At 32.8% G+C, this 25320-nt stretch overlaps 5 protein-coding genes across 14 annotated transcripts; 3 read left to right on the top strand and 2 right to left on the bottom strand.

Annotated features, from left to right (window-relative positions):
• The first annotated feature begins 729 nt into the window (after nt 1-729).
• Nucleotides 730-4001, top strand: LOC108552311 (uncharacterized). Its single transcript, XM_017906788.1, has 6 exons — nt 730-1080; nt 1484-1515; nt 1603-1713; nt 1784-1994; nt 2073-2429; nt 2516-4001. The coding sequence occupies exons 3-6, from the start codon at nt 1658-1660 to the stop codon at nt 2957-2959; spliced, it is 1068 nt and encodes a 355-aa protein (XP_017762277.1). The 5' UTR covers nt 730-1080; nt 1484-1515; nt 1603-1657; the 3' UTR covers nt 2960-4001.
• A 230-nt stretch (nt 4002-4231) lies between these two features.
• On the top strand, nt 4232-4939 carry LSm7 (U6 snRNA-associated Sm-like protein LSm7). 2 transcript variants are annotated; one of them, XM_017906783.1, is made up of 4 exons: nt 4232-4369; nt 4459-4470; nt 4536-4719; nt 4786-4939. In XM_017906783.1, the coding sequence occupies exons 1-4, from the start codon at nt 4364-4366 to the stop codon at nt 4923-4925; spliced, it is 342 nt and encodes a 113-aa protein (XP_017762272.1). In that variant the 5' UTR covers nt 4232-4363; the 3' UTR covers nt 4926-4939. The 2 variants fall into 2 exon arrangements, with proteins under 2 accessions (XP_017762272.1, XP_017762273.1); XM_017906784.1 differs by lacking the exon at nt 4459-4470.
• Nucleotides 4940-5108: 169 nt separating this feature from the next.
• Nucleotides 5109-8096, bottom strand: ChLD3 (Chitin and LDLR binding deacetylase 3). 2 transcript variants are annotated; one of them, XM_017906781.1, is made up of 10 exons: nt 7920-8096; nt 7299-7433; nt 7119-7223; nt 6807-6950; nt 6550-6732; nt 6332-6470; nt 6140-6261; nt 5825-6054; nt 5540-5710; nt 5170-5470 (listed from the first exon to the last, which is right to left on the bottom strand). In XM_017906781.1, exons 1-10 carry the CDS (start codon nt 7966-7968, stop codon nt 5192-5194), a joined length of 1557 nt encoding a protein of 518 aa, XP_017762270.1. In that variant the 5' UTR covers nt 7969-8096; the 3' UTR covers nt 5170-5191. The 2 variants fall into 2 exon arrangements, with proteins under 2 accessions (XP_017762271.1, XP_017762270.1); XM_017906782.1 differs by lacking the exon at nt 7920-8096 and having other exon boundaries at nt 5109-5470; nt 7119-7201; nt 7299-7388.
• A 1234-nt stretch (nt 8097-9330) lies between these two features.
• Nucleotides 9331-12078, top strand: Scp1 (Sarcoplasmic calcium-binding protein 1). 3 transcript variants are annotated; one of them, XM_017906786.1, is made up of 5 exons: nt 9339-9773; nt 10839-11005; nt 11063-11192; nt 11259-11362; nt 11866-12078. In XM_017906786.1, exons 1-5 carry the CDS (start codon nt 9722-9724, stop codon nt 11992-11994), a joined length of 582 nt encoding a protein of 193 aa, XP_017762275.1. In that variant the 5' UTR covers nt 9339-9721; the 3' UTR covers nt 11995-12078. The 3 variants fall into 3 exon arrangements, with proteins under 3 accessions (XP_017762274.1, XP_017762275.1, XP_017762276.1); XM_017906787.1 differs by lacking the exon at nt 9339-9773 and adding an exon at nt 10397-10510; XM_017906785.1 differs by having other exon boundaries at nt 9331-9773; nt 11063-11362.
• A 2160-nt stretch (nt 12079-14238) lies between these two features.
• On the bottom strand, nt 14239-25312 carry Npc1a (Niemann-Pick type C-1a). 6 transcript variants are annotated; one of them, XM_017906826.1, is made up of 21 exons: nt 24261-24375; nt 23468-23923; nt 22177-22528; nt 21803-22095; nt 21400-21592; nt 20598-20729; nt 19686-19808; nt 19403-19620; nt 19020-19324; nt 18723-18920; nt 18433-18634; nt 18038-18335; nt 17831-17958; nt 17497-17754; nt 17217-17380; nt 17033-17145; nt 16367-16956; nt 16113-16301; nt 15928-16015; nt 15429-15520; nt 14562-14636 (listed from the first exon to the last, which is right to left on the bottom strand). In XM_017906826.1, the coding sequence occupies exons 2-21, from the start codon at nt 23573-23575 to the stop codon at nt 14631-14633; spliced, it is 4050 nt and encodes a 1349-aa protein (XP_017762315.1). In that variant the 5' UTR covers nt 23576-23923; nt 24261-24375; the 3' UTR covers nt 14562-14630. The 6 variants fall into 6 exon arrangements, with proteins under 6 accessions (XP_017762312.1, XP_017762311.1, XP_017762314.1 ...); XM_017906824.1 differs by having other exon boundaries at nt 15354-15520; nt 24261-24374; XM_017906823.1 differs by lacking the exons at nt 15429-15520; nt 24261-24375 and adding an exon at nt 25291-25312 and having other exon boundaries at nt 14239-14636.
• Nucleotides 25313-25320: the final 8 nt, after the last annotated feature.

Below are 25320 nucleotides of genomic sequence, written 5' to 3'. Positions count from 1 at the left end.
GCGAGGCAATCAAACGCCCGACCGTCCAATCGAATTTATACGATTTCATACACGTGACAGTCTTACCGACCGACCAATAATTTATTCATATATTTGTATTTTAAAAAGCATACCCTTAAATTATCGAACGTTTCTTGTATTGGTTAATGAAAGACTAATTTTCTACACGCATTATCTATTCCATATGTATTATAGAGAATTTAACGATCTTTCTTCTACGAAAATCAAATTCTTAAATTAACTCAAATTCAAATTCAAATTTTACAAACCCTTAAACATTTGAATTTAAGTTTCGAGTTCAAAAGTTTCAATCGTCGAATCGCGTTTAGAAATATACGGGATAACGAGTTACCGATTGGTGGTACATGTTATATCTCCATTATACCGCGTTTTTACAGTTTGCATTTTGAAATAAATTTATATGTTTTCTTTCTGCTATGATTATCGTGTCTTTGCTTATAGAAAGTAAGATATTATGAAAGAAATTATTAAAACTTATATAATTTTGTAAATTAAGATTGCAAGTGATATTACATTCGTTTTTCTAAAAAATATGTCACGGTACTGAATGTCACGAAATGCTAAACGGTATAAAAATTGCAAAGCGCAACACTGGGAAATTCAAATTAGGATAGGAAGGAAAGAAACGTTGTTTCGCAGCCATTGGTAGATATTTGATAAAGGAAATCGTGCTATATAGTGGCGCTATATATATATGCATGCATACATATGCACACACACCCAAACACACACATATACATGGTGGTGCGGTGGCATACATTTCGTGGTAGAATTATGGTGCAGGCTGTAGACCGCGCGTTCGATGTGCTCGTGATGACTGTACTCCTGACGCTATTCGTCGATCAAGTAAGAGCGACGATGAAGAACCGTTCTAATGATGCAGCTCTTGTACACCTCAGCAGCATGCTATAGCCCTGTAGAATGTTAGCGTATATCTCGTGTACCAGTGCCTCCTTGTTCTATTCTGCTCGACCTGAGGTCGATCAATACATCGGTTTTACGCACGGCTCGTCCGTGTCTAGACAATGAACTCTTGTTCGTTGTGTTTCTCATTCATGCGTAAGTCTTTTCCACATCCATCTTTTTTTACGACAATTCAAAATATTACGTTTTCTCCATGAAATCAACACAGTGTACGACTAATTATTGTTGCACCGTACATTATCTCGCGACGAAAACAATCCTTTATAGTCGGATGATCCCTGACGGGTACGAGAGTATCAATGGAATTTTGGTGTAGCAAGTATCGTGGTACTTTTCATTATCAATTTTAAATTTTCTAAATATTTAGTTTCTTTCACTTTTCCAATTGACTTCTTTTTGTAGAAAATATTACATTAAATATTTGTGAACATTCGCATGTAACGCTTATATGTCATAGATTTCCTTAAAATTTAAATTCAATTAAATGGTTCCTTTTATATTGAATAACACAATTACTTTCCTTTTTATTGATATTTAGGTGTCTTCTAGGCTGTGCAATGGGGGGCGTGTGTAAGTTTTTCATTTTTTGTGCTTAATGTGCTTATTTACTCTGTATAGCCTTTAGATTTAAATTAATAATTATTTTTCAATTCCTAGTTGCCCTCCTCCACAAGAGTGCTGTACCCTTGGCTGTTGTTACGGGCTTTTTGACATGCGCTCTTCATCAGACATGTATGTTTTTGCAATTTGGACTTATTGGTACTTATGGTCAGTATTCTGTTTTTTCGTTTCATTTGTCCTTTCTAGCAATTCAATTCATTCCAAATGTATTATGTAGGGCAGCAGTGCTTGTTGGATTGGCTATAGCAGCAGCATGTAGTTGCTGGTTATGGAAACGTCATCATTCATTTCGTCATCGTTCATGGTCTCCTGAAATAGTAGAAGATTTTACTTCCTCCGACAGAGAATCTTCGGTATCTTGGTATGCTCCACCTCGTTATAGATGTTCTGGTTCCTTTGTCCAAGCATTACCACCTCCATATAATGAGGTATGTTCATCAAATTTATGAAATATTTCAATATTTCAATATTTAAATAGGCATCGTGCTAAAGTGTTCAAATTTTAGGTTACGGCCAAACCAAATCTGTATCCATTAGTTATTGGATACGATGAAGGATCTGGTAAAGGAACTTCGGGATTTGTAATGCGTTATTTTAGATCACTCTCACACGCGAGCACATTAGATTCATTAGGTTCAAGTTTTATGTGTAATATGGTGAATGAAGCAAATACCATAATTCCACCACCGTATTCGTGTAATAATAGCGTTGACGAGCTATCTGCAGTAGAATGTGCCAGAATGGAAAATATGGACGTTGGATCGGTCGTATCATTGGCTAATCATAGAACTACTTCTGACATATCGAGTTTAGCTGCTCAATCTCCGTGTTCACCACCGCGGGCTACTAGTCCAACGATAGAGGTATGCATTGTAGCCGAGTGACATAATTTTCAAGACGATTATATTCAAAATATTCATTTCTTTTAACGTTTAATGTTATTTCGTAGTTACGTGAACTGTTAGATAAAATTCAACAATTACCCCAATTACCCGGTGGGCATAGCACCGTTTTGTCTTGTTACCAAAATCGACCTCAAGTTTTATGTGCTTCAAATGCAAACGGCTCTACGCAGCGGCCTCTAAGTCCAGGAGACATTGGATCTTATAAAACTAGACGAACACGAGGAAAAATGTATATGCCATTAGGCCTTCCAAATTCGAAAAGTAAAGCTAAGCGATGGTTATCACGATCTGCACCGACAACACCATCGGGCACGATACCAATGTCTTTCTTACCCGGGCAAAGTAGACGACCTTCCGAAATTGATAATAATAATCGGCAAGTAGTTCCTTTGCTTTCGGAACAAGATGAGACGGAGAGCAATAATGTGGATCAGATGAACGACATTCCATTGTTATCCGAACAAGAAGAAGATCGACAGCAAACATGACAAATCGTCTAAATGTGATTCACGCTTACATCTTATGGAATCTATTCCAGATAACGTCAACCTAAGTAATCTTTATATTTTTAACACGGCTGGTAAATTCTTTATTACAACTTTATACGAAAAGTTACCCTGTGTAAACCTTCGGCAATTGATTTCGTCCAAAAACTGATATTGCCTGTACTCCTAGAAAAGAGAAACGTTTAATGCTATGACTTAATTGTTCTTTTCATCAACAGCCAATGCCATAGTATCCTTTCTTTTTTCTAGCGAGTCTTTCAGACCGAACCGATGCGCGATAGTATGATAAATGATAACGTACTCTTTAAGCTCTGTGAAATAGCGTACAATTAACTTACAGACAGTCACAGAAACACGAAGAACATATACACGAAATGTTATGATGATAGATTTTATGTAGATGTATTTAAGCCTTGCTTGTTGAAAACTTGGTCGAAGTATGTATTTTATACATCGAATTTAATTTTTGCCTAAACAGTAATATAAATTGAACGTAAGTTATAAGTTAAAAGAACGAATTATTTAGCTGTTGCATCGATAAGTTTTAATCGTACACAGTAATACAGTGTCCATCCAAAAGCAGCCAGCCAGAATGAAGTTATGGACAATATACGAGTTAAAATAGTACGAGTTCGAGTGAATGAAATACGGAAGAGTCAAATTATGACAAGTTGATGTACAATATCAGTTTTATTGAACGGTAGAGAATACTTGTAAAGGTAATGTTATCGCAAGCACAACGATTACAGAGTATTGATAATTTTAAATAAAATGATGCGAAAGATGCGAAAGATATGAATGATATTTGTAACGAGGGTGAAACGGACATATGCGCCGAACAGTTAGGAGGAAACGATAATCTGCCGTGTCACGAAAATCCCATTCATAATCATAGGATTTAATAAACATTTGTTACAATCACAAATTTTATTCTTAAAGACGTAAATGAGAAACAGTCACTTTAACTGTACCACTCATTCATTCACACACCATGTATTAACATGTATTTTTTTATAAATCGGATACGAAATAAATCCAAGCTTTTACGAAATTGTTGCAACTGTTGCCGTATTCCCATTGTTACCATTTGAATGATAATTGACGTTATTATAATAAAGATGTTTAAAATATTTTAATACTTTATTAACAATTTTTCCTCAATTTCACATATAACATTATTCACTGGTAAGGGAACTAGACATTCACTGTACATTGATGAGACTATCGCTTCTTCGAGTAGAGTTAAGCGCGGGAAGGAATCGAGAATCGATATTTGAAAAGCCAAACAAGGAATTTAACCTCTAAATCAAACGTTGGTTTAAAATGTGTCTTATTCGCATGCTAATACGGTAGCGGAACGTTCCCACTTAATAAGAAAACCAAACAATGTCTGTAAGTATAAAGAGAACTATTTTTAATACCAAAACTTCATCTACAGAAAAATCAATGGAATAACCTGATTGATGTGTTTCATTTTACAGGCGGCTAAGCAGGTAAAGATTCGTTATTTTAACAACATAACCTACAAGCCGTTCAATTTTCTTTATGTTTTTTATAGCAACAAAATGCTCACGGAGAACCGAGGGAAAAGAAAAGGAAAGAGAGTATTCTCGACCTCTCGAAATATTTGGAGAAAAATATTAGAGTAAAATTCACCGGTGGAAGGGAAGCTGCAGGAATTTTAAAAGGATATGATCCTCTTCTGAACTTAGTACTTGATAATACCACGGAATACCTTAGAGGTAATTTTACTAATTATTATCTCACTCTATCACTACAAATATTTATTAAAACGTTTGTCCCTCTAGATCCAGATGATCCGTACAAGTTAAATCAAGACACTCGTATGTTAGGTTTAGTTGTATGTAGAGGTACATCTGTGGTACTTATTTGTCCAGTAGATGGAATGGAATCTATTCAAAATCCTTTCATACAGCAAGAAGGTTAACAAAATTTATTCTTTCTTCGATCAACATTTTTAACAAGAAATTAAGTCTTGAGAGTAAACTAATTTGTATGTTGCAATGGTGGATTAATTTTTTTGTAATGGAGCTAAATGTAATTTATGTTACATTACAAACTATGTAAACTTATATAGAAAATGAACATAATTTTCGTATAAAAATATAAATGCAAACTTCTTCAAATAAATAATTTGATAATTTATTTTTATTCGCATGCATAATCACGAATCTTGCTTTGTGTACGAACTTACTATTCCATTCCAAATTCGTTTCTCAACCATGGATATTCTTTGGGACATTCGAAACATGTATGTAAATAACGATACGATTTAAGTACTCTACTCGGTAATTTGCAACTGCTCGGTAAATCGCAAGCAAGTTCAAATGGCTGGAATTTACGGGAATTACATTGCCAAGGCCTAAACGTTTCGATCATATTTAGGGGTGTTGGTTTACGCATCCATTCGATTACTTGATAACTCGTTACAAAGTAGACATCATTCAATCGCAGTACGTCGTCCATGAATTTCTAAAATTAATCGTTTGATACAAATGACACCTGTAAAATATCTAAATACTAATCGTAATATTTACTTACACTAAATGCGTAGAAATACGATAGATTTTGAAACCAAGATGCATGAAAGTGTAAGCCTAGTGGTGCACGATTGCTAAGGTAATGCCTTTTAAAATTTAGCATTAATATTTTGTATATATCTTCACCGGATAAATCCGAAGGACACGAATCCACTCTTGCACAAGTATATTGCTGTCACAGATAATTATTTTATTTATCGTTGTGTGCATTAACATTGTGTTGTTGATATAGAATAAGAATCAATAATGTTTGATTATGTAATATAATGTTGTTATATAAACTTACACCTGCCAAAAGTTGATTTATTGGAAGCTCCCAGAGACCTGGGTATGCACGAGTTGGACAAAGCTGTTCGGGATCTACGCAACTGTGTGGTGATTTATAGTCAAGTGTATAAGGCCATATAGGTAGATTGGTAAATGGAGTTATCATAGATGAATCATAGATAAATCCAAACTCTGACATCATTAAAAATTGTCGATTCCAACCGATTCGTAAAAAGGGAGCTCTCAAACCTATTCCATCGATTTTCTTAGTTGAAATATTTTTTGTTTTAAAGACACGATCAAATTAGATCATCTTAATGATTTGTTCGCTTACCTTTAATGTCTTTCAAACGAACCGCAGCATATTTGTTAATAATATTTGCTACGCCAACCATTTCGTCGAACCAATCCTCGATAGTAGCATTTTTCGACCACCACTCTTCCGGTCCCCGATGCCTGTTTATTTGAAATAGTTAATACATATGTTACTCGATACCATTCGATTAGTATTACAAAGAATTTTTACGTGACGGAATGCGCCGCAATTTCGTGTCCAATATTCCATAAATATTGTACGTCTCTGTAATTAGTATACTGATGACTGACATAGAAAGTCCCTCTAATAGGACATCCATTAGGATTTTTCCTACCGTTTGAAAAAATTTCTAGAAAGGAAAACAGAATGTAAATGAGCGATCAACATTTTCTAAATGTACGTATTTCGTGAAATAGTTTTGCACATACTAGAGAAAAGCTGGAAATTTTCCGTATTCACGGCGTCATCAAAAGTAATTGTTATCATCTGCGGGACCATCGACGTCGTCAAGTTGCCAGGTATTTGAGTTCCGTCCTTGGAGCACCAACAATTAGGCAAGTGACATTCTCTTGAATTGCAAGGTAGCGCGCCATTTGGATCGTTTTGAGTATCTATGAAAATGATACAAGATGTTAAATTCATCTATGAATGAAACGTCATTGAATGTCAAACACTTTAATATTACCACACCAGCCCTCGTCAGAGGCATCGGGACAATCGACGCTCCCGTCGCAGAAGTATGTAGCCGGGAAGCACGTACCATCGCCGCAAGCCAAATGTTTCTCTTCGCAGTCAGCGTCCTGAAGAAGCGGTCTCGGTGGCTGCGACTCTGTAAAACGCTTAAAGAGTTTCCAATCACCATCCGATGTGATTCGATAATGCACCCTTCTTATTATTCAACTGTATCTACATTTTTCTTTTCTTTTTTTCTTTCTTTTTCTTTTTCTTTTTCTTTTTGTATTGCGGTAATCTTAAAAAAATTTCAAATAGTGTATACCTGACATCACGTCGCAATTGTCGACATTCGCCTTGAAATCGCACACTTGTTTAGTAACGTCGAACAGCAGCCCCTGAGAGCATCTGAATTCAAACACTTCGTTATCTGTCAATCGAAGAAAATTCATTAAAATTGCAAGTCGATCTCAAAGGTGGTAAAATATAATCGGGATATAATTACCTAGGCAAAGATAATACTTGGCACATTCGGTCGGCGACCAAACATCATGCGCCGGTGCATTGGGATTTCGATAAAACTTGCTGTCATCGATACACGGTGTGTCCTCCGATTTCTCTTTTCCTAGCGATGTATCCGCTAGAATATACGGAAATTCAATCGAACCTCGACCTTCTGCCAAAACTATCTTCGTTCTGTCTTTGCTGAGCTAAATATGCTAAACGGATATAGAACGCAACGCTAGCTGCGTATTGTTCCAAATTTGCAACAAAACAACTAGCAAAACTAGCCAACTCTATGCTATGAAACTTTCACGGCTCTCTTTGAAATAATCATTCTGAAAGAGAAATCTTGTTATTTGTCCCGATATTTTCACATTGAATCCCAAAGGCGGAAGTGAAATTTCCGGCACGCATCGTGATTCGGATGCGGAAATTTAACTTTTCCCAATGATTCGTTTTCGTTTTTTTTCTTTTTTTAAATCCTAACCCCTTCGATATGAAAGTAATCAGAACGCCGAATGTAACTTGCGAAAATTTACATGTGACAACCATGCCAAAAACCGTATTAACGACCGCGATCAATCCTCGAACGATGTGTATGCATAGGAATCGCGAAACTCACCGGAAAAGAAAAGCGCGAACAAGAGCAGAGAACGCAGCTTCGGTTTCATGTCGATCGCTCACAGACCGAAACGTTCCGTTTCTCGTTCTTCGTACGAGAGCTCGCACTTTCCAACTGACACCTCCCTCCAGAATCGAGCCTTATATGATGAGTATTCGCTTAGCCCGTTCATCTTCCGCTTTGCTTATTTTCACTAATCATCGATCGGGATATGTAGAACGATCATCTATGGACTACACATTACAAACTCGCGAAACCTTTGAAATTCAATTATTAGACAGTTTGTGTGTAACGTAATGTAGCTTTTATTTCCTATATGATTCATGTAACCGTAAAAACGGGAGTGGTCGCAACAAACGAAAAAGGAGAAAGCACGGGAAACAATTTTGAACGTTTCGCGTGCGAATGTATAGGCAGAGAAGTCGTTTTCGACGAGCCAAAGGAAAGATGATGCAACCGTAATAAAATTGCTGTTTTACAATAGATGTGTTCGTTTCTGTTTGGTTGATCTGTTTTTGAGTAATGTATCAGCATTGGGATTTCAGAAGGTCGCGGTTCCGAGAAAGCGCGAAAGCATACGCGCTAACAAATCGTAAGCAACCTCATTGACGTGGTTAATCTGTTCCAGATGATGGTTATGCTGACGTGATTCGAAGATATATTTAAAAGATCTCCCTCTCGTCTCTAATGCACTTACTTTGTAACTGTTCTGTTAGCCTTGAATATCACAGATCCACCGAGTTCCTACAAATCAATGTCATGGTTGACAAACACATATTGACACGTGATCTTTATTATTCGAGACAAGCACTTTATATTTTATGCTTACGTAAAAATAATCTTTCCGCTGTACTACGCATTTTCTACCCAAAAATAAAAAGCTTCTCCCATTACCATTGTGCTGTATGTATAGATTCGCGCATAAATAACACGAATGTCATTCGTCGGGCTTAATGTTGACAGGCAGTCCTAATTAGCCGTCATCGAAAAATAATTCATTCTGCTAGATACAGATGAAAACTTTCCTGGTTATTGTGTGTAATTACTGCTCTTTCTATGAGAGCCAGTGAAATAATCGGAAGCTGAAAGTACAGTGGAAAAATAAAATGTCTGTAATAACAATTATGCTTATTCTATCATGAATTTATTCATCCAAATCTTTTCTTTCTTCTTATGTAGATTACATTTTGATCATTTGTGGTATATCTAATTTCTTTCGTCATGGTTTTCGTTTGATTATCTTCTGCAATCCAAAGAAACGTAAATAATTCAATTTGCTGCGAACAGAAGAAATTTCAAAGAATACATAATAATATTTCTAATAAAATTGTTACAGTTGAACAAAGCGAAAGAAGCGAGGTGAGCATGGACAAAAGATGCTGTCCGATGAAAGCCGGCGAAAGCGAATTACTTTCAGAAGAGTTCGGTGACTGTGTCATGGTGACAGCGGAACCGTCACCAGCTCTACTTGAGCCCCTTCTCTGTGTCGCGGGCATTATTACCATGTCCTTCTCTTAGGGGGGATACTCTAAACTTAGCCACGACTCGAGAAGACTCGTCTCGAATTCAGTGCAAAACCACCATTCTCTCGAATCAGTTCCTACATCGTTGTTGCGCCGTTGCCATTTGTGTTTTTTTCATACACTCGACTATCGCGAGATTCTTACGTTTTGTTCAGTTTCATATCGAGTTAATCTCTCTTTCGCAAGAATATAGAAAGAAAACAGAGTAATTCGCGATTAAGAAGAAAAAGAAATCACGATAAAAGCAGGATTGGTACTGTCGAAAAGACATCTCGGAGAATGGCATATAGCTGGGATAAAAGAGTAGATTTCATTGTAAGATTTCTTTACGGTTAGTACGCCATTATTTTCAATAGTATGTGCGTGATCGTACCTTGGCTGCTGCACATATAATATTTATTACTTTACATTGAGAGCATGTAACGAGTATTGTTGTTGTCCAGGCATCATTAAAATGCAATGTGTGTCTTATGTGAAACTCATGAACCCCTGTGGAATTTTATTTTTCCAATATTATAGCAGGAAAGATATAGAAAATATGTATCGACCATTGATCCCTCCTGAAAGTGAATTTGTGCGTACTAACAGGTTTCTATGTATGAAAAATCAAAAGAAAAAAATGAGCTTTATACTCGAGTTCCAAAAAAGACAAGGAACGAAAAAAGTTCTGTTGGCTTCAAGATTGTCATGCTTGTTTAGGATGTAGGTTGACTTTAAAGTATACCATGCCGTCGTCGTAACGTCTGCAGTTGGTCGATGCCAAATTTAAGCTTGGCTCTAATTTGTTTTACGGAACAATCTGTTCGATTCTTTTCAACACATCGCTTAATATGCGTCTTGATCGTGTGCAAACAATGCATCATTAACAACTTGTAACGTTGTAATAATTACAAACTTAATATTACGTGATAATCAAACAACCTGTTCACAAAGAGAGAGGTTCGATTGTCATCGATATTAAATGAATCGTGTGAAGAAAAATTTACAATGAATACGATACCGGTTACTTCGAAGTTTAACGGACATCGATATTTGATAATATCGATGTATGAGAAAAAGCAGTAACAGGTAACATCGATATTACAGATGTAGATAAAGTCGATAATTGATCGAATCGAGTAATCGGTAAAATTTCATAATGAACGTCGTTTCGATACAAAATACGAATTTAATCGAACAATGCATGTGAAGGTTGTGTACTTCATGACGAATGTCGACCTTTGCCAAAAAATGGAATATTTGGAGTGTATCCAGCTGAATAATGATAAGAATTTCCTTAGACATGAATTGGCACGAACCGATCAATTAATTGACTGTTTTACACACGTTAACTTCTAGATTTTACGTGTATATGAACTCCGCTAATAATGTATAATTTCACAATTACCATATTTAGACACAGATAACAATGGCATATTGGACAAACATGATTTCGAATGTATGGCTCTCAAAATGACTTTGATCGAAGGAAAAGGAGAGTTCAGTTACGGTCGATATCAAGAGAATTTACACATCATGCTTTCTTTGTGGGAAGAAATTGCAGAACTTGCCGATTTTAATAAAGTAAGATTAATAGAATGCATTTTCCCTGTCAATATTTTATTTATATTTTTTAACTAGGATGGTATTGTAACCACCGAAGAGTTCAAGGAAGCAGTACAAAGAAGTTGCGTTGGTCGAGAGTTTCGAGATTTCCCACAAGCGATGAAGATGTTCATCGATAGTCACTTTAAGATAGTAGATTTAAATGGTAGAGAAATCAATTGTACAGCGTTTTGTTTCAAACGTATTATTGATATATTATTATCATTTTTAGATGATGGTGTAATTGCTGCTGATGAATTTCGTTACAATTGTGTAACAAGGATTCCTGTGAACAACGTAAATATTCTGGATGAAGCATATCAAAATCTTCTTAATGTAAGAAGATTATATTATAAATCATTTTCATAAATGGACGATTCAAAGATCGCCTGATCTTATCGGATCCCAGCCGATTTGCTATGTAACCTTTCTATTGCATCGCGTCTATACATAGAACTACTTTTGATCTTTGACCCAACAAATCTGACCTGGAACGTATCTATCAAAATCTATTTTTGACGATATTGAAACCTCGAAAAGAAGTAATGAAGTTACGAATACAATATAATTAATTTTAAATTTGACATAAAAAACAATAGCTTGGTAATCTGCCAGATTTGATGGTTTTATGTTCGGTAAACAATGGAAGCATGTAATAATAACTGAAAATGTTTATAGACCAAACTTAAATTTCAATGATAATACTAGCAATATAAATTAACGTTCGTGCGATCATCAATTTTATATTTTATATAGAAATATAATGTTATATTGCTAATATACATGACTCTACGAATTTTCTTGCTTCTTGTTTTAGTCAATCGTTTATTTGTTCGTAGGACGATGACCGGAGACGCGGGGGACTAACTTTGTCACGCTATCAAGAACTGTATGCTCAATTTCTTGGTAATCCGGATGAAAATTGTCCAGCAGTTCATCTGTTCGGTCCTCTGCATGCGATGGACTAACTTCGTTATTTCGAAATGACCGTGACTCTTTTAAACACACACACACACGCACACGCACACACACAAAAGACAATCCCGTTGTATTTAATATGTAATTATCACTTTATTTATGTAAGATAGCTCAATAAATCCTCTATTTTATTGTAAAATAAGTATTAACAGATTTTTACTAAATTACGAGATTAGTTTGGCACAAAGATGCGGTATGGAAGCACATGTTTGGTATGCATATCTTTGCTAACATTGTTCTTACATACCTGGTATTTTTAAATCGTTTGGATATAAAAAATGTACAAAACACATGTATTATACAAACAGAAAAATTTTTATTCATATTACGTGTTAACACGGTATCGTGTTGTTCGGACATCTCTTTGGTAGTACCGTCGTGCTTTGCTTGTTACAAAAATTTAATACTGAAGTTTTTGCAGTGATATGTTGTTTATGACATATTCATATATGAATAAACCCGAATATGATTTTACGTATTTTTTGCCGAGTCGCGGCACCCATTATTTTACGTTCACGGTACTTTCTTTTCTTAATCATTTGCACACGTTGAACATGCATTTGATTGCTCAAATACTAAGTTCGTACTTACTCGAATCACTCGGAACGAATTACTCGATCGGACTTGCAAACACCGATTTATATGAACGAATACCACTTTCACCCGTGTACATTGTAGCATAATATCGTAACAATCACCAACGTATCATTTATAATAATTTTAACTAGCGAGGTTTTTATAACATTACGTTACATACTCTTTTGTGATCAGTATAAAAATCGTTATCGTATACAAATAATTTTTATAAAACATGTGAGTTTAAACTCGTGACCGGAAATGTTCATGTTTATAGAGAAGATTCGCATTGTTTCGATGCAACCAAGCTATTCGATCATTCTTCTCCGTCTAATTTCACATACGAAAAAACAATACTGTCGAAATTCATTACAGGCATTGAGCAGAAACATTACACTTCTTACGAGACATTTTACACCAATGAAGCACGCAACAGAAATTAAATGGTAATACGTTTACGCTCTTCAATTTCCAGTAATAAGACTAACTACCTCTTTTTCCTTTTCATTGAACACCTTAATTATCTATAATTCTAAACAAATTATGAGAACGAAACCTGATAGAACTACGTGACAACTGTACATTAAGAAACAGCAATTCATTGTTGATTTTTTCTTTGAACACTGGATCTTTGTTTTGACTCGTTTAATAGTATGTTTATGTCCAATGAAATTGTAGGTAATAGGAAAAAAAAAAAAGAAAAAAAAAGAAAAAAAAAAGAAAAAAGAAAAAAGAAAAAAAAAGAAAAAAAAACAGAAAAGAAAAATTACTTAAGACCTATTAATTACAAGAAAAAATAAAAATAATAAATGTTCCCCGAATGCTTACTTTGAATTAAAGACACGTTTCTAGAAAATGTTACTAATATCAGCCACATACAAGAAATAATGAATACTATCGAAAAACATTATTGTCTATACATATATGGAGAGAATAAAACGCAAGGTAAAGTATTGTACTCCGACACGAAAGCTATAAATTTTAAATTATTAATGATAAAACTAACCATGCGGAACGCTACGTTAATTTAATTGTAGCATGTTAATTAATTAAATTATAAGCACAGATATGTTTGTATAATACCAAATTCAAATGCGTAAGAGTTCGATGTTTTACATTAAATAAAATAGTTAATATTTCTGAATACAATTTCTGTCGTGCAAAACATTTGAAATTATATATATATATATAAAAAAAAAAAATTTTTAAAAAGAAAAAAGAAAAGAAAAAGAGATTATGTAAAAAAATAATACGAAAATATTCAAATTTTATCGCGGCAATAACTTACGCAAAAATTACACGACTGCTATATCGGAAACTAAATTTACCTCACAATGAAAAAATGCACACGTATACATAAAGCACGACCAAAATGCAGGTACATTTACCGTCTGCCAAGCAACATAGATTTATGCACTTTCATTGAAAAAATATCACTACCACTGAAAACATGAAATTGAAGTTAGTTAAAATTAAATTATACATTCCTTGTTTTCAATCGATCGAATCGATTTGAATTCAAATATTATATGAATAGATCTTAGAGCTTTAATAACAGAACTATGTAAAACCATAAGACGTTCTTCTATAATTAAATATCCTAAATATAACGAAATCTTATTATGTTAATAATAACAACAAGACACGTAATTTCTCCCTTCCTAATTATAAAAAATACCAAACGTGAACTTCATAGTTCGCATCGATAACATGCTTTTCCCGATCATCATTCAGCGTCAGTAGCAAATCTACTAAAACTTTTAAAAAGTAAGTTGTTGACCGTAGTAAAAATAATTCTATATTACACAAACAGATTATATTCAGTCTCTCTAAGTATAAAAGTTACTGTATGATTAAATTTGGACAATAATTAAGTGTTAAAAAGTCACTCGATGATATGACGGATCTATGGAGTTCACACTGGCGTAGGAAGTGGTTGGGTGCTGATTGTTTTGGAGTAAAGGAGAGTCAGGCCCACACATTTGGCTCCTAAATTCGTTTCTAGCCCTGCTGGCACATTCGTGGGCTCTTCTATGCCCTCGGCGCGACATCACGCCTGTAAATAACAACATAAAGTAAACATTCTTTAAACATTTACTTCGACCTTCAGTACAAATCATAGCTGACAGAAAGCACATTAGTACGTTAGATAAAATAGATAAAATAGATAAATTGCAATACCAATAATGGTGCTCAAGGAATATACGAAACAGAAATAATGATTTGTTAAAAAAAAGAGGAAGATACGAAATCTATTCACCAGTGATAATACACCTTTTCCATATCCCTCTTTTAACTTTTTAAATTATATTGAATGAAAGAAGAAATTTTGCAACTAATTTTTAATTATTGAATGAAAAAAAAAAAAAAAAAAAAAAAAAAAAAAGAAGAAAAGAATAAAAAAGAAAAGAAAAAGGTGACTTTAACACAAAAGCACGTTCTTATAAAAATACATATCCCATCCCACACTCATCGACATACACAGACTTCATTAAAATAAACAAATTTCGGAAACAAGCTTACAACGTTTGCAATTTCAAGTATCTGTATTAGAGTTAAGCAAGTGCAAAAGATTCCATATAATGTGTCAGAAATATTTACAATGATTGTATTACATATCAACTATCAAAAACTGTTTGCTTCTATCAATTAATTTCGAAATAAAGCCAGGTGTTGCATAAAGCTGTATTGAGTATCAATAATCTGAGCAAAGATAGGAATATTATCATGACACAAAAAAAAAAAAGTGTAAAAGTATGTGTGTCCTGCATACCTATCTTTCATATTCGAGCACTCTGAAGGTAGGTGTGCTTGTGGTGGGTGTGGGAGGAGAATTGAGTTTGCTTACGCGATGATTCAAAGAAGTCTCCTGTACGTTGTCTAGATTTCCTTCCATTGTTCTCTTGTGATTTGCCAGTTTTTCTCTATTCATAGGAGTGCCTAGAACCACCAGAAGCCATGACAAAGCTCGCTTAAATTGTTACTTTAATTTTATTTGTAATTTTTATAAATAGAAGTTACTAGAAGGTCGTCAAAATTTGGAGACAAATTTGTATACCTGTTATATGAACAAAAGTACAAAAAGTTACTTGGAAGTAAATACATGTGAATGCACGTATACTTTGTCTGTAAAACGCAACCTTCTTGCATGCTAATTATATATTATAATATTTAGGGATATGGAAATTGAATTTATTTTTTCTTATATTATTTAACTGGCACTGGTGTTTTCTTTTTTCTATTTTTAAGTAATATATAAATGAAGTTAATGTGAAATGATATGCACGTAAATTAGATTTAAATGTGAAAATATACTATTAAAATTCTAACTAATCAATCACTCTTACCAATGTAACTTAGTAAAACTGGCAAGAATATTAAACCATGTGCAGCCCCAAACAGCACAATACCAAGATACATTCTGAAGTAAAATACCTAGAAATTTTTAATCCAAAATAAAAGTTTCATTTTATACAAGATATAAGAAATGCAAAAAAAAAAAAAAACAAGTGATTCAGTTATTCAGATATACCTTAAAGATTTGGCTTTTAGCAAAACCAAGTACTACAATTCCACCAAACTTTGTGAGAGTGATACCACTAAAGATAGAACTTCCCATATTCGTCAATGCATCAGCAACTCTTTCAACTCTCGTTGCTTTCACTGATACTGAGAAGGAATGCACCAAGTGACTACAAAATTCTACAGCTATTCCAACAGCCTATGGAAGAAAACAAATTATTAATTCTGCTAGTGTGCATGGAACCTTAAACTCGATATATTTACCATAACGAGGTTAACGAGAGATACTGCATTTAATGTTATGTGCCACCAATACATTAAACCAGCAATATTGACAACAATCATCGTGATGGTTATTACAACGACAATAGAAGAAAATATGTCCAAGCCCATCAAAAGAAAAGTTACTACGAAAATGGCAATTAAAGATATTCCTATACTATACAATGTATCAGGCCACATTGTTAAGTACTGTTCATAAAAAACGTAGAATACGCTGTACGGAAACACTTCAACAGTTGAACTATCACTGATATTTTTTAGGTAACTGTTAATCATGTCTGTTATATTTGCTGATAGAGCTCTAGCAGCTCTCATTGATTCATAATAATCAGCGGATGTTTTTAATATAGTATGGTAAGCCATAAAATAGGACGCTCCGACTTTCGACAGACCTGTCTCAGGGTCAGTAATATAATTAACACCTTGCCCATAAGCAGCATGACCTGCTTTGGCACATGTTTCATCGGGATTGTCTTGCAAGAAAAATGATACATATCGATCGAAGTCTGTTGGTACCGGTCGACCAATATTATTGGTAGTGATATTACACGAAGAGCAATATTTGATAGACCCTGAAAATATAAAATATTTGTTTGTTTACTTTTTAATAATACGTCATAAAATATTACAAAAAGTTCTCTCTTATACCTGTATGTGGGCAGAAGGAATCATTTGAAACAAAATATTTACAACAGGTTGATAATTGAGACCAATCGATATAATCATCTAGCCATGACGATGCAGGTTTTGCTATATATGTCCTAGATGAATAATTACATCATTATGTTACATGATTTGATATAATTAAAAATATATTTTTTATACTTCTTACCTGTTTGATTGTTTTGATGCTATAAATATTTGAGTGGACACCGAATCACTGTTGCAATACTGACCACCACACACAAGATTTTGTGCTCTTATGTCAGAATAATTTAAGCCTCCTTTTACAACAAAGTACATTGGTGGTCCAATAGATAAGTAATTATTCAAAAACTGTAAAAAAGGAAAAAAAGAAAAAAAAAGAAAGAAAGAAAGGAGGAAAAGGAAAGCATTATAACTAATTTTTAGATATTTGCATTTTTCATAAGCGAATCTGTAATACTACTTACTTTGAAATATTTCAAAACGAAACTATCCTCAGGCATGGAAAGTTCTTGGTCTAGACCAATTTCAATATGTGGAACAACCGCGATACTTGAGCAAATCCAACCAAAGAATATTAACATAACGAATGCACGTACCCACTTTTTCAGCAGTAATGGAACATAAACAACTTTGAAAAGTTTGTATAAAATTCCATTTACTACTTCTTCGCCATCATCTTTTTTTGAACCATGTACAAAACAACATACGTCAAGTTTATTGTTCTAAAACATTTACATAGAAATGAGTTATACTTTTGTTACAGAATGTAGGTATAAATCTAATTTTATTAATACATACTGCTTGACGAACAGTGTCTAATGCCAATAAACTAACAAAACATGTGACTTGCAGTACAAAATCTACCAATAACGCCATGCCAGCATATAAAGCAAAAGCTTTAACAGCAGGCATATCAGATAATCCTCCTAAACAGATAAAATATTTTTAACATTCTGAAATTAATATTTTTTCTACTTAAAATATATATATTTTTTCAATACTTACCAAGGAAAAAACAACAACTTTCTGACACGCTTGTCAGCAACATACTTGGTCCCACTTGACCGAGAATACGACCGATATGCTCAGGTACTGATTCATTAGGATGACGACTTTCTCTCTGATGTGTTTGGACCAGAATAAAAATATTGTCTACTCCGACAGCAAGGACGAGGAATGGTATGACTTCAATAATAATGAGAGTAGCCGGAACACCAACGAAACCAAAGAAACCAACAGAACATACAACAGAAGCCAATACTAGAAGCACACCACCAAGGCCAAGAGTAATTTTAGAATCAATCTGGAAATGAAATATAGATATTAAATATACATTGATAAAATAAATAATAGATTAATTTTAAAGAGAAAAATCATTCTTTTTTGTTTGCTATTTTTACCAGAAGCCGACTGCAGTTTTTTATCTGACCAAGAGAAATTGCAATATAAGCGAACATAATGACATATGATACAAGAATAGTTAAAACATCCGATTGAGATTCACGATTTAATTCATCCTCTATTGATCGTTCCGAAGTGAAAGCAATATCCATAAATGCTGGCTTTTTTGTCATTGTCCAATTTTTCATAAATTCAACATAGCTAAAAACATAATAACATTTAAATGATGCTTGTATACTGCTCAAATACTGCTTGAATACTTTTTTCCATGTTGCATGATTTTACACACCTTTTCTCCCATTCCATTGCCGGATGTAATTTAGATTTATTGTGATAATTATTTACTAGTAGGGTCAAAATTACTGCTGTGGCCTTCTCATATGAAGGATTACTGAGATCTTGACCTGGAGATAAAAATCCGCCAACAGCAATAGCTGGTTCCACAGGACCACCATAAGGTGCAAGACATTCAGGATTGTATGCATTTCTAACAATGAAATATAATGAAAAATTATTAGCAGAGTTTCCTACATTTATCTAATATTCTATAAATATCATAATTATTGTATAATATTCTGTAACTTACTGTGAGCAAACTCTGAAATGATCTAAATAATTTACTGTAAAATTATCCTCATCTATGATAGAATAATCAAACGTTTCTATACTATCTTGCCAATATCCCCAAACACTTTGAATAATGCATTGTGATACTGTTGATGGTCCAGTAAAAGGACTATTAAATGGTGCAAAACATATATTTGCCAAGGTATAATTATTCGGAGTTGTTATTTGTTTTATTTCTTCTTGTAATTTGTAAACAGTCTTGAGGAAGGTATCATTAAACACAGGACCAAACGTTATCGGACCATTAGATGTATTATGAACAATCTGAAAAGAATTGATATGATTATGTGTCTTTGATGCAGCGTTACAAAAACATTAATTCTACACGCGATTAAAACTTACGTTCGGTAAATCAACCGATGTTATAATTATTTGCTCAGTTCTATAGAATGGTTCAAAATGTTTATCGAAATATTCTCTTTCCACTCGTGACCGAGATTGTGGCGCAGCCCATAATTCAACTGGATCAGTGGTAACATGTATATATTTTATTCCATGTCCCAAACCAACAATAAATAAGAAACCAACGAATAGGACAAACCATGGACGTGACGCACATGCTGGAAAAAGATAACATAAAATTGTAGCATTATATCTAATGTAATGGAAAGAAATATTTTCATACCTGTACCCCACCAACAAAAGAATTTTGCTAACAGTTTGTCCGTGCCTGCGCCCAATCTTTCAATAAAAGTCGATTGTTCTTCATCATCGAATCCGCTCGGCAAATCATCTGCAGATATCACACCTATAAAAGTTTTTGCATTACGAAACAGGGAATATTATAACATATATGTCCAAAAAGTGATGCAGTAAGTGAAATAAATTGTAAACGATGTGCTGTAAACAGATACATTAAGCAACTATACATTCAATAGTAAAGAATAAAAGAATTTCAACAAAAGTATTGAAATAATGTATAGATTTTACAATAAAGAACTTTACTTTAACACAAAAATTCGAAAACAGAAAAAAGAAGCAAGAAATGACTTGTTCATTTTAGCAACTTAGAGTTTAAAATATCGAATATTACATAATAATCATAGTGCTTTACATGTTTTCATTAAAGAATGTGAAATATTAAAATAGTAAAATATAAAATTAGATAAATGTAAAGTATAAGAACATTATAAACTAAAGTTATTCTGAACAATCATGAAATGGATATTAATTATGAGCATATAAAAATCCTTAAATGTTTATGACAATGATGTAGCAAATTTTTATAACATTCAATAATTCAATTTACTTATTTTTCCCCTTTTGTCAAAATATGTTATCACAATATACTGCATACATTCTAATGCATATTAATATGTGGAAATTCTAAAAGTTCTTAATGATGATAATACACAATGGTAATACATATGTGAAAAATTAAGGAAAAGTCTTTTACTCAGGAAAATGATGAAGCACAGATAATAAAGATGATGACCAAGCATAATATCATAACAATAAAACTAGATAGAATAACAAAACAAAAATTAAGGATCAAGCACAAGTTGACATATTGAAGATACAGTTGATAGGAACCTACTGGAACGCTTAGATTGAAGTGGGCTGTCTTCCTGGTCTGCAGCAAGAGCAATACGCGCACCATCTCCTGGGTGATGTAACCCTGCGGCTAGGCGTCTACCCACCTGCCTTCCTACCTCCTCACCTCGTGCAACTATACATATACGCACACCATACATACAACTGGTGATTCTAAATCAAATCTTCTCAATTTTATGCGATTATTTTATTTATTTGTGATATTATATTTATCACGAAAAAAAGAAATGACACGAAAAGTTAGTATTTTTTTATTTTCACTTTTACTATTCTATACCACAAAATAACTATTGTCAAATAGTAAACTATTGTTTCAATGATCATACATAACTGCTCCATGACAATTATGAATCAAAGGAAAAAGTAAAAAACAAATATTCATCAAACCAAGCATAGTGCAAAATTTATAAAATTATTTCTTAAACCACAACCAAAGAATAAGATAATATAGAAATAACACAACAGTAAAAATAATCCTATAACCAAGGAAGAAGGTCAATGGTATGGATCAGACATTAAGATAATTTGAACTGAACTGTATTTGTTCTCTTTAAAAGAATGCACGTGATAATTACATACAAAATTAGTCACTGATGCAAGGTAAAAAAAATATTATTTAAAGTACTGTTGCATAAAATTTATGCCACAAAATTTAAAGAAAAAGAGATATGTTTCACACTATAATTTGTATTATATAGTGAAATTTTGCAATTTTCAACCAAATATATAAAGAATTATAGTTATTTTCTAAAAAATACGTTTAAATAATAACTAAAGTTCCTTACCAATTTGTTTCCTGTTACTGAAGCACACTATTGACAAGATGAAAACAGCTGAACCACAAACGAAAGTAATAATCATCATCACAGCATAACCATCATAGCCAAAAATGGTAAATGGTTGTGGCAGAGAAGAAGGTGGTGGAGGCACTGGACAACTGGCTTCACAATCTACACAACTGCATGCTGGTGTGTTTTTCTAACAATATAAAATTTATTAAATAAATTTCATTTAAAAACAAAAAATTAAATTTGTTCATTTACAATTTGATCTTGACTACTTGTGACTCATTCTCCTTGCTAATTTATATATAATAATATATAATAATAATTTATATATATATAATAATAATAATAATATATAATAAGGTTATAACTATATATATATACTACACGAACAAATGCTTACATTTAGTGCTTTACTGCAAGGTGTAACTTTAGGATCTACAGGAATAAATGAACCAACAGGTTCATCAGTATTTATATATGTAATTTGAAATGGTACATATCCATTGTTTGCTGCATCACCCATATAATGAAACCATTTTAATGCAGTACATCTACTAGCTCCCCAAATTCCACACATTATATCCAATGCTAATTGTCCAGTACTAGGTACTGATACCTTGCTACAAGACTTAAATGTACCTTCAATATACTTATTTGTTACATAAATATCTATCCCATTAATGTATTTTATTTCTAAAACAAAAAAGAAAAATATATATATATTATTATTTATTATTTTTATACAAAAAATAATTAAATAATAAGTTAAATTACCATTTTCTTTCTGTATCTCAGTAACATTAATAAATTTGCTTTGTTCTGTGCTACAAGTGAATTCACAAAAATGTTTTACTAAATTATCTAGACAGCTAGGACATCTTTTTAAAAAATTAGCTGCTAGCTTAATATTTGCATCCATAGTCTTTAACTGATTTGTATCACAACAAGTATTAATTCCATTTCCAGAATCAATCATTAAATGAGGGCAATTTTTAGCCAAAAGTTTTTGACCATCAATATCCAGTAATTTAGGTGGTCCTGTGTAGGGACAATTCTTTTTATGCATCATCATGTCGGTGTAACATTCTCCATACCAAATACAGTGACCATCTTCTGCTGCAGATACCTATTAATGAACATTATACAACTTTCTTCTAATGAAATACATCTAAAAGTAATAATTTTCAATAATATTTCAAAATCTCTTTATAATCTTCCAGTGATACAAAGAAAAAATTACCCCAAAAAAACCATATCAAATTAAGTTACTATATTAATTATACAATATTAACAAACAATGAATCATTGCTTTCAGAACAGTACAAGATGACATATAAAGGCTTTAACATTCTTTCACAGTTACTCATTAGATAATGAAAGGAACTGATATTAACTGAAGTCATTATTGTGAATTAACTTAATCATCCTAATCAGTGTTCAAAAAATAAAATAAATTTTTATATGTACTTTGTGTATTTTAAAATCATTATTTATTTACTTATTTTATGCTTTATTATAATAAATAGTAATATAGATAAATAATCCTTCCATTCTGGCTTTTGATTTACTTCTCACTTTATATAAAAATCATTTTTTCCAAATATATATGTATTTACACCTAAAAATTAAAAAACTATGCTTTTTTGTAAAGCATATGAATATTAGGTAGACGATTTGCATAAACAAAAAATATATCATAAATTCAAAAATATACACACACACGCACACAAAGTAATCTAAATGAAATTTCTAATCTTTTAAGCGGGAAAACTGACATCAACAAGAGTTGAAAAAAATTCGCGTTGTTATCATCCTAACAAATAAAGCATAAGTAGTCGTGTCGATTAATATAACCCTTTAACAAGTAAGGCAAAGGCATAATTAAATTTAATGGAATACTTTGGCCGAATGCGAACGACGTCGGCGTCAACGGTAAGTATTCACGAGGATGGGCCGAAGTGACGTCATGAATACAAGATGTTTCACGACACCAGGGTGTGGTATAAACGATTAATTATTTATACAATACTTACAAGAATTATGATTTTATGAATGTTTAACTTACCGTGCTGATAAAATTCCAAGCACCTACTATAAACAGTATCAAGTTTAGACGTGACATACTAGCGTCTGTCAAAGTTTGATAGTGACCTCGGAGGAGCATATAGTGCATTTACTAGCGCAACCAATATTGAACGATTACTTTTCGCGTATAATTTAACACTAACGCGTGGATTTGTTATGGTTATTCATTGCCTATATTATGCACACCAACACATTCTATGTAATGATCGGAAATAGTTGACAAATGTATAGAAGCGGCAAACGATCACGTTTCACTGAACAAGCAATGCATCTAAAACTTTGCTTTACTAGCGCGACTCTCAGCACGATGGCGACATCGGTAATCACAGTCTTAACGCACAGAATATGATTCAGCGTCGTTCGGATGTTCTCGGTATTGTTCGGATGTTCTCGGCATTGTTCGGCTCCAGCTTCGTTTTCACCGGAATAAATCTTGCTGGAAATTCGAAATTTAATCTTAAATTACAAGGTCATGTAAAACATAAAAAACTAAATTAAGTTATTCGTTTGTTGGTTAGTCATAAAAATATTGTAACTACACATAATTAAGATTAATTCCATTGCCAGGATTTTCTAAATCTTGTTATACCATTATTTAAGCACATTACAAAATAATTATTAAGAATACGAACAAGTATTTGCATAAGTTAAACCAAATTAATTTTGGTTGTTAGTAATTAAATAAAATTTCATACTACGTATACGATAATTAATAGATTAATGTGATAAAAATTATTTATTATTGTAATTATTTAGTATTGTATTATTTTTACCGAATTTTTACACAATCGTATTGGAAGGTAGAAGTTGGCTTCAAAAATATGCTGTTTTGCGTAAATCAATTCGCAATACATTACTTATTCTTTATTCATCTGACGTATCACACTTCGAATGCATTCGATTGTATTCCAGTCTTAGGGCAAAGACTTTTTAATCGTCACTATGGATTTATTCGTCGCAATGAGATAAAAATCTCAAAGCACGAAAACATTAGAATTTGTATAGAAACGATAAATAGTCAGAGTATAATAACGTGATTCAATTTTTACATTGCTTATATATATGTCTAATCTGGGTCACGGTCGAACAATAAATTAACTAACGCATTCTGAAAGTTAATGTTTCAAACACAATTTTTAATCTTAACATCATTATTCTCGTAATAAGAATTTCTTACTCAGCTTTTGGAATAATTTTAGATGAATCATGCGTTGAAGCATATTAAAATTGCATTATGGGATTACAGTTTAAGTTACATAAAATATTTTCAATAATAAAGAAATAGAAAACCATTGGTAAACAAATAACTAGAAGCAGAATTAGAATTCATATTACAAAATCAAAGCTAATCTTTAATGAAATTAGACGATGCTTACACTGTCACAAATTATACACGCAACTAGTATTCAAAGGAACGGTAATTTGATCAGTAAGTTGGTAGTTCTATATCGTTCTTTGCCCCGGGGTTATTTAATGCATCACATCAAATGTGAAAGGTTATATTTAAGTTCTTCCTGTTTTGTATGATTTTGAGAAATCTCATAAGAAGTTGTTATACACATAAACGACGACAGTAATAATTTTATTACTGCAACGCGTAAAAGATACATAAGCATGATACAGTAAATATTTTAATTACTGTTAAACATTTACAATTAGAATTAATGCAGAGAAAATGTTCTTTAAGTTATATGTTTGAAATGTTTAAGATAAAATGCTATAATAATAAAATATACAATGATACAAGATAAAATCATATAAACAAAAACCAACGGAATGACGTATGATCGATAAATCGATTACCATTTTTTAAAAAAAGGCCGTCCAAAGTCG

The sequence above is a fragment of the Eufriesea mexicana genome, unplaced genomic scaffold, assembly GCF_001483705.2.
Source record: "Eufriesea mexicana isolate 0111107269 unplaced genomic scaffold, ASM148370v2 scaffold6179, whole genome shotgun sequence".
In the NCBI taxonomy this organism is placed as follows: domain Eukaryota; kingdom Metazoa; phylum Arthropoda; class Insecta; order Hymenoptera; family Apidae; genus Eufriesea; species Eufriesea mexicana.
The sequence above is the reverse complement of the archived record's forward strand: the minus strand, read 5'-3'. Positions and strand labels throughout refer to the sequence as shown.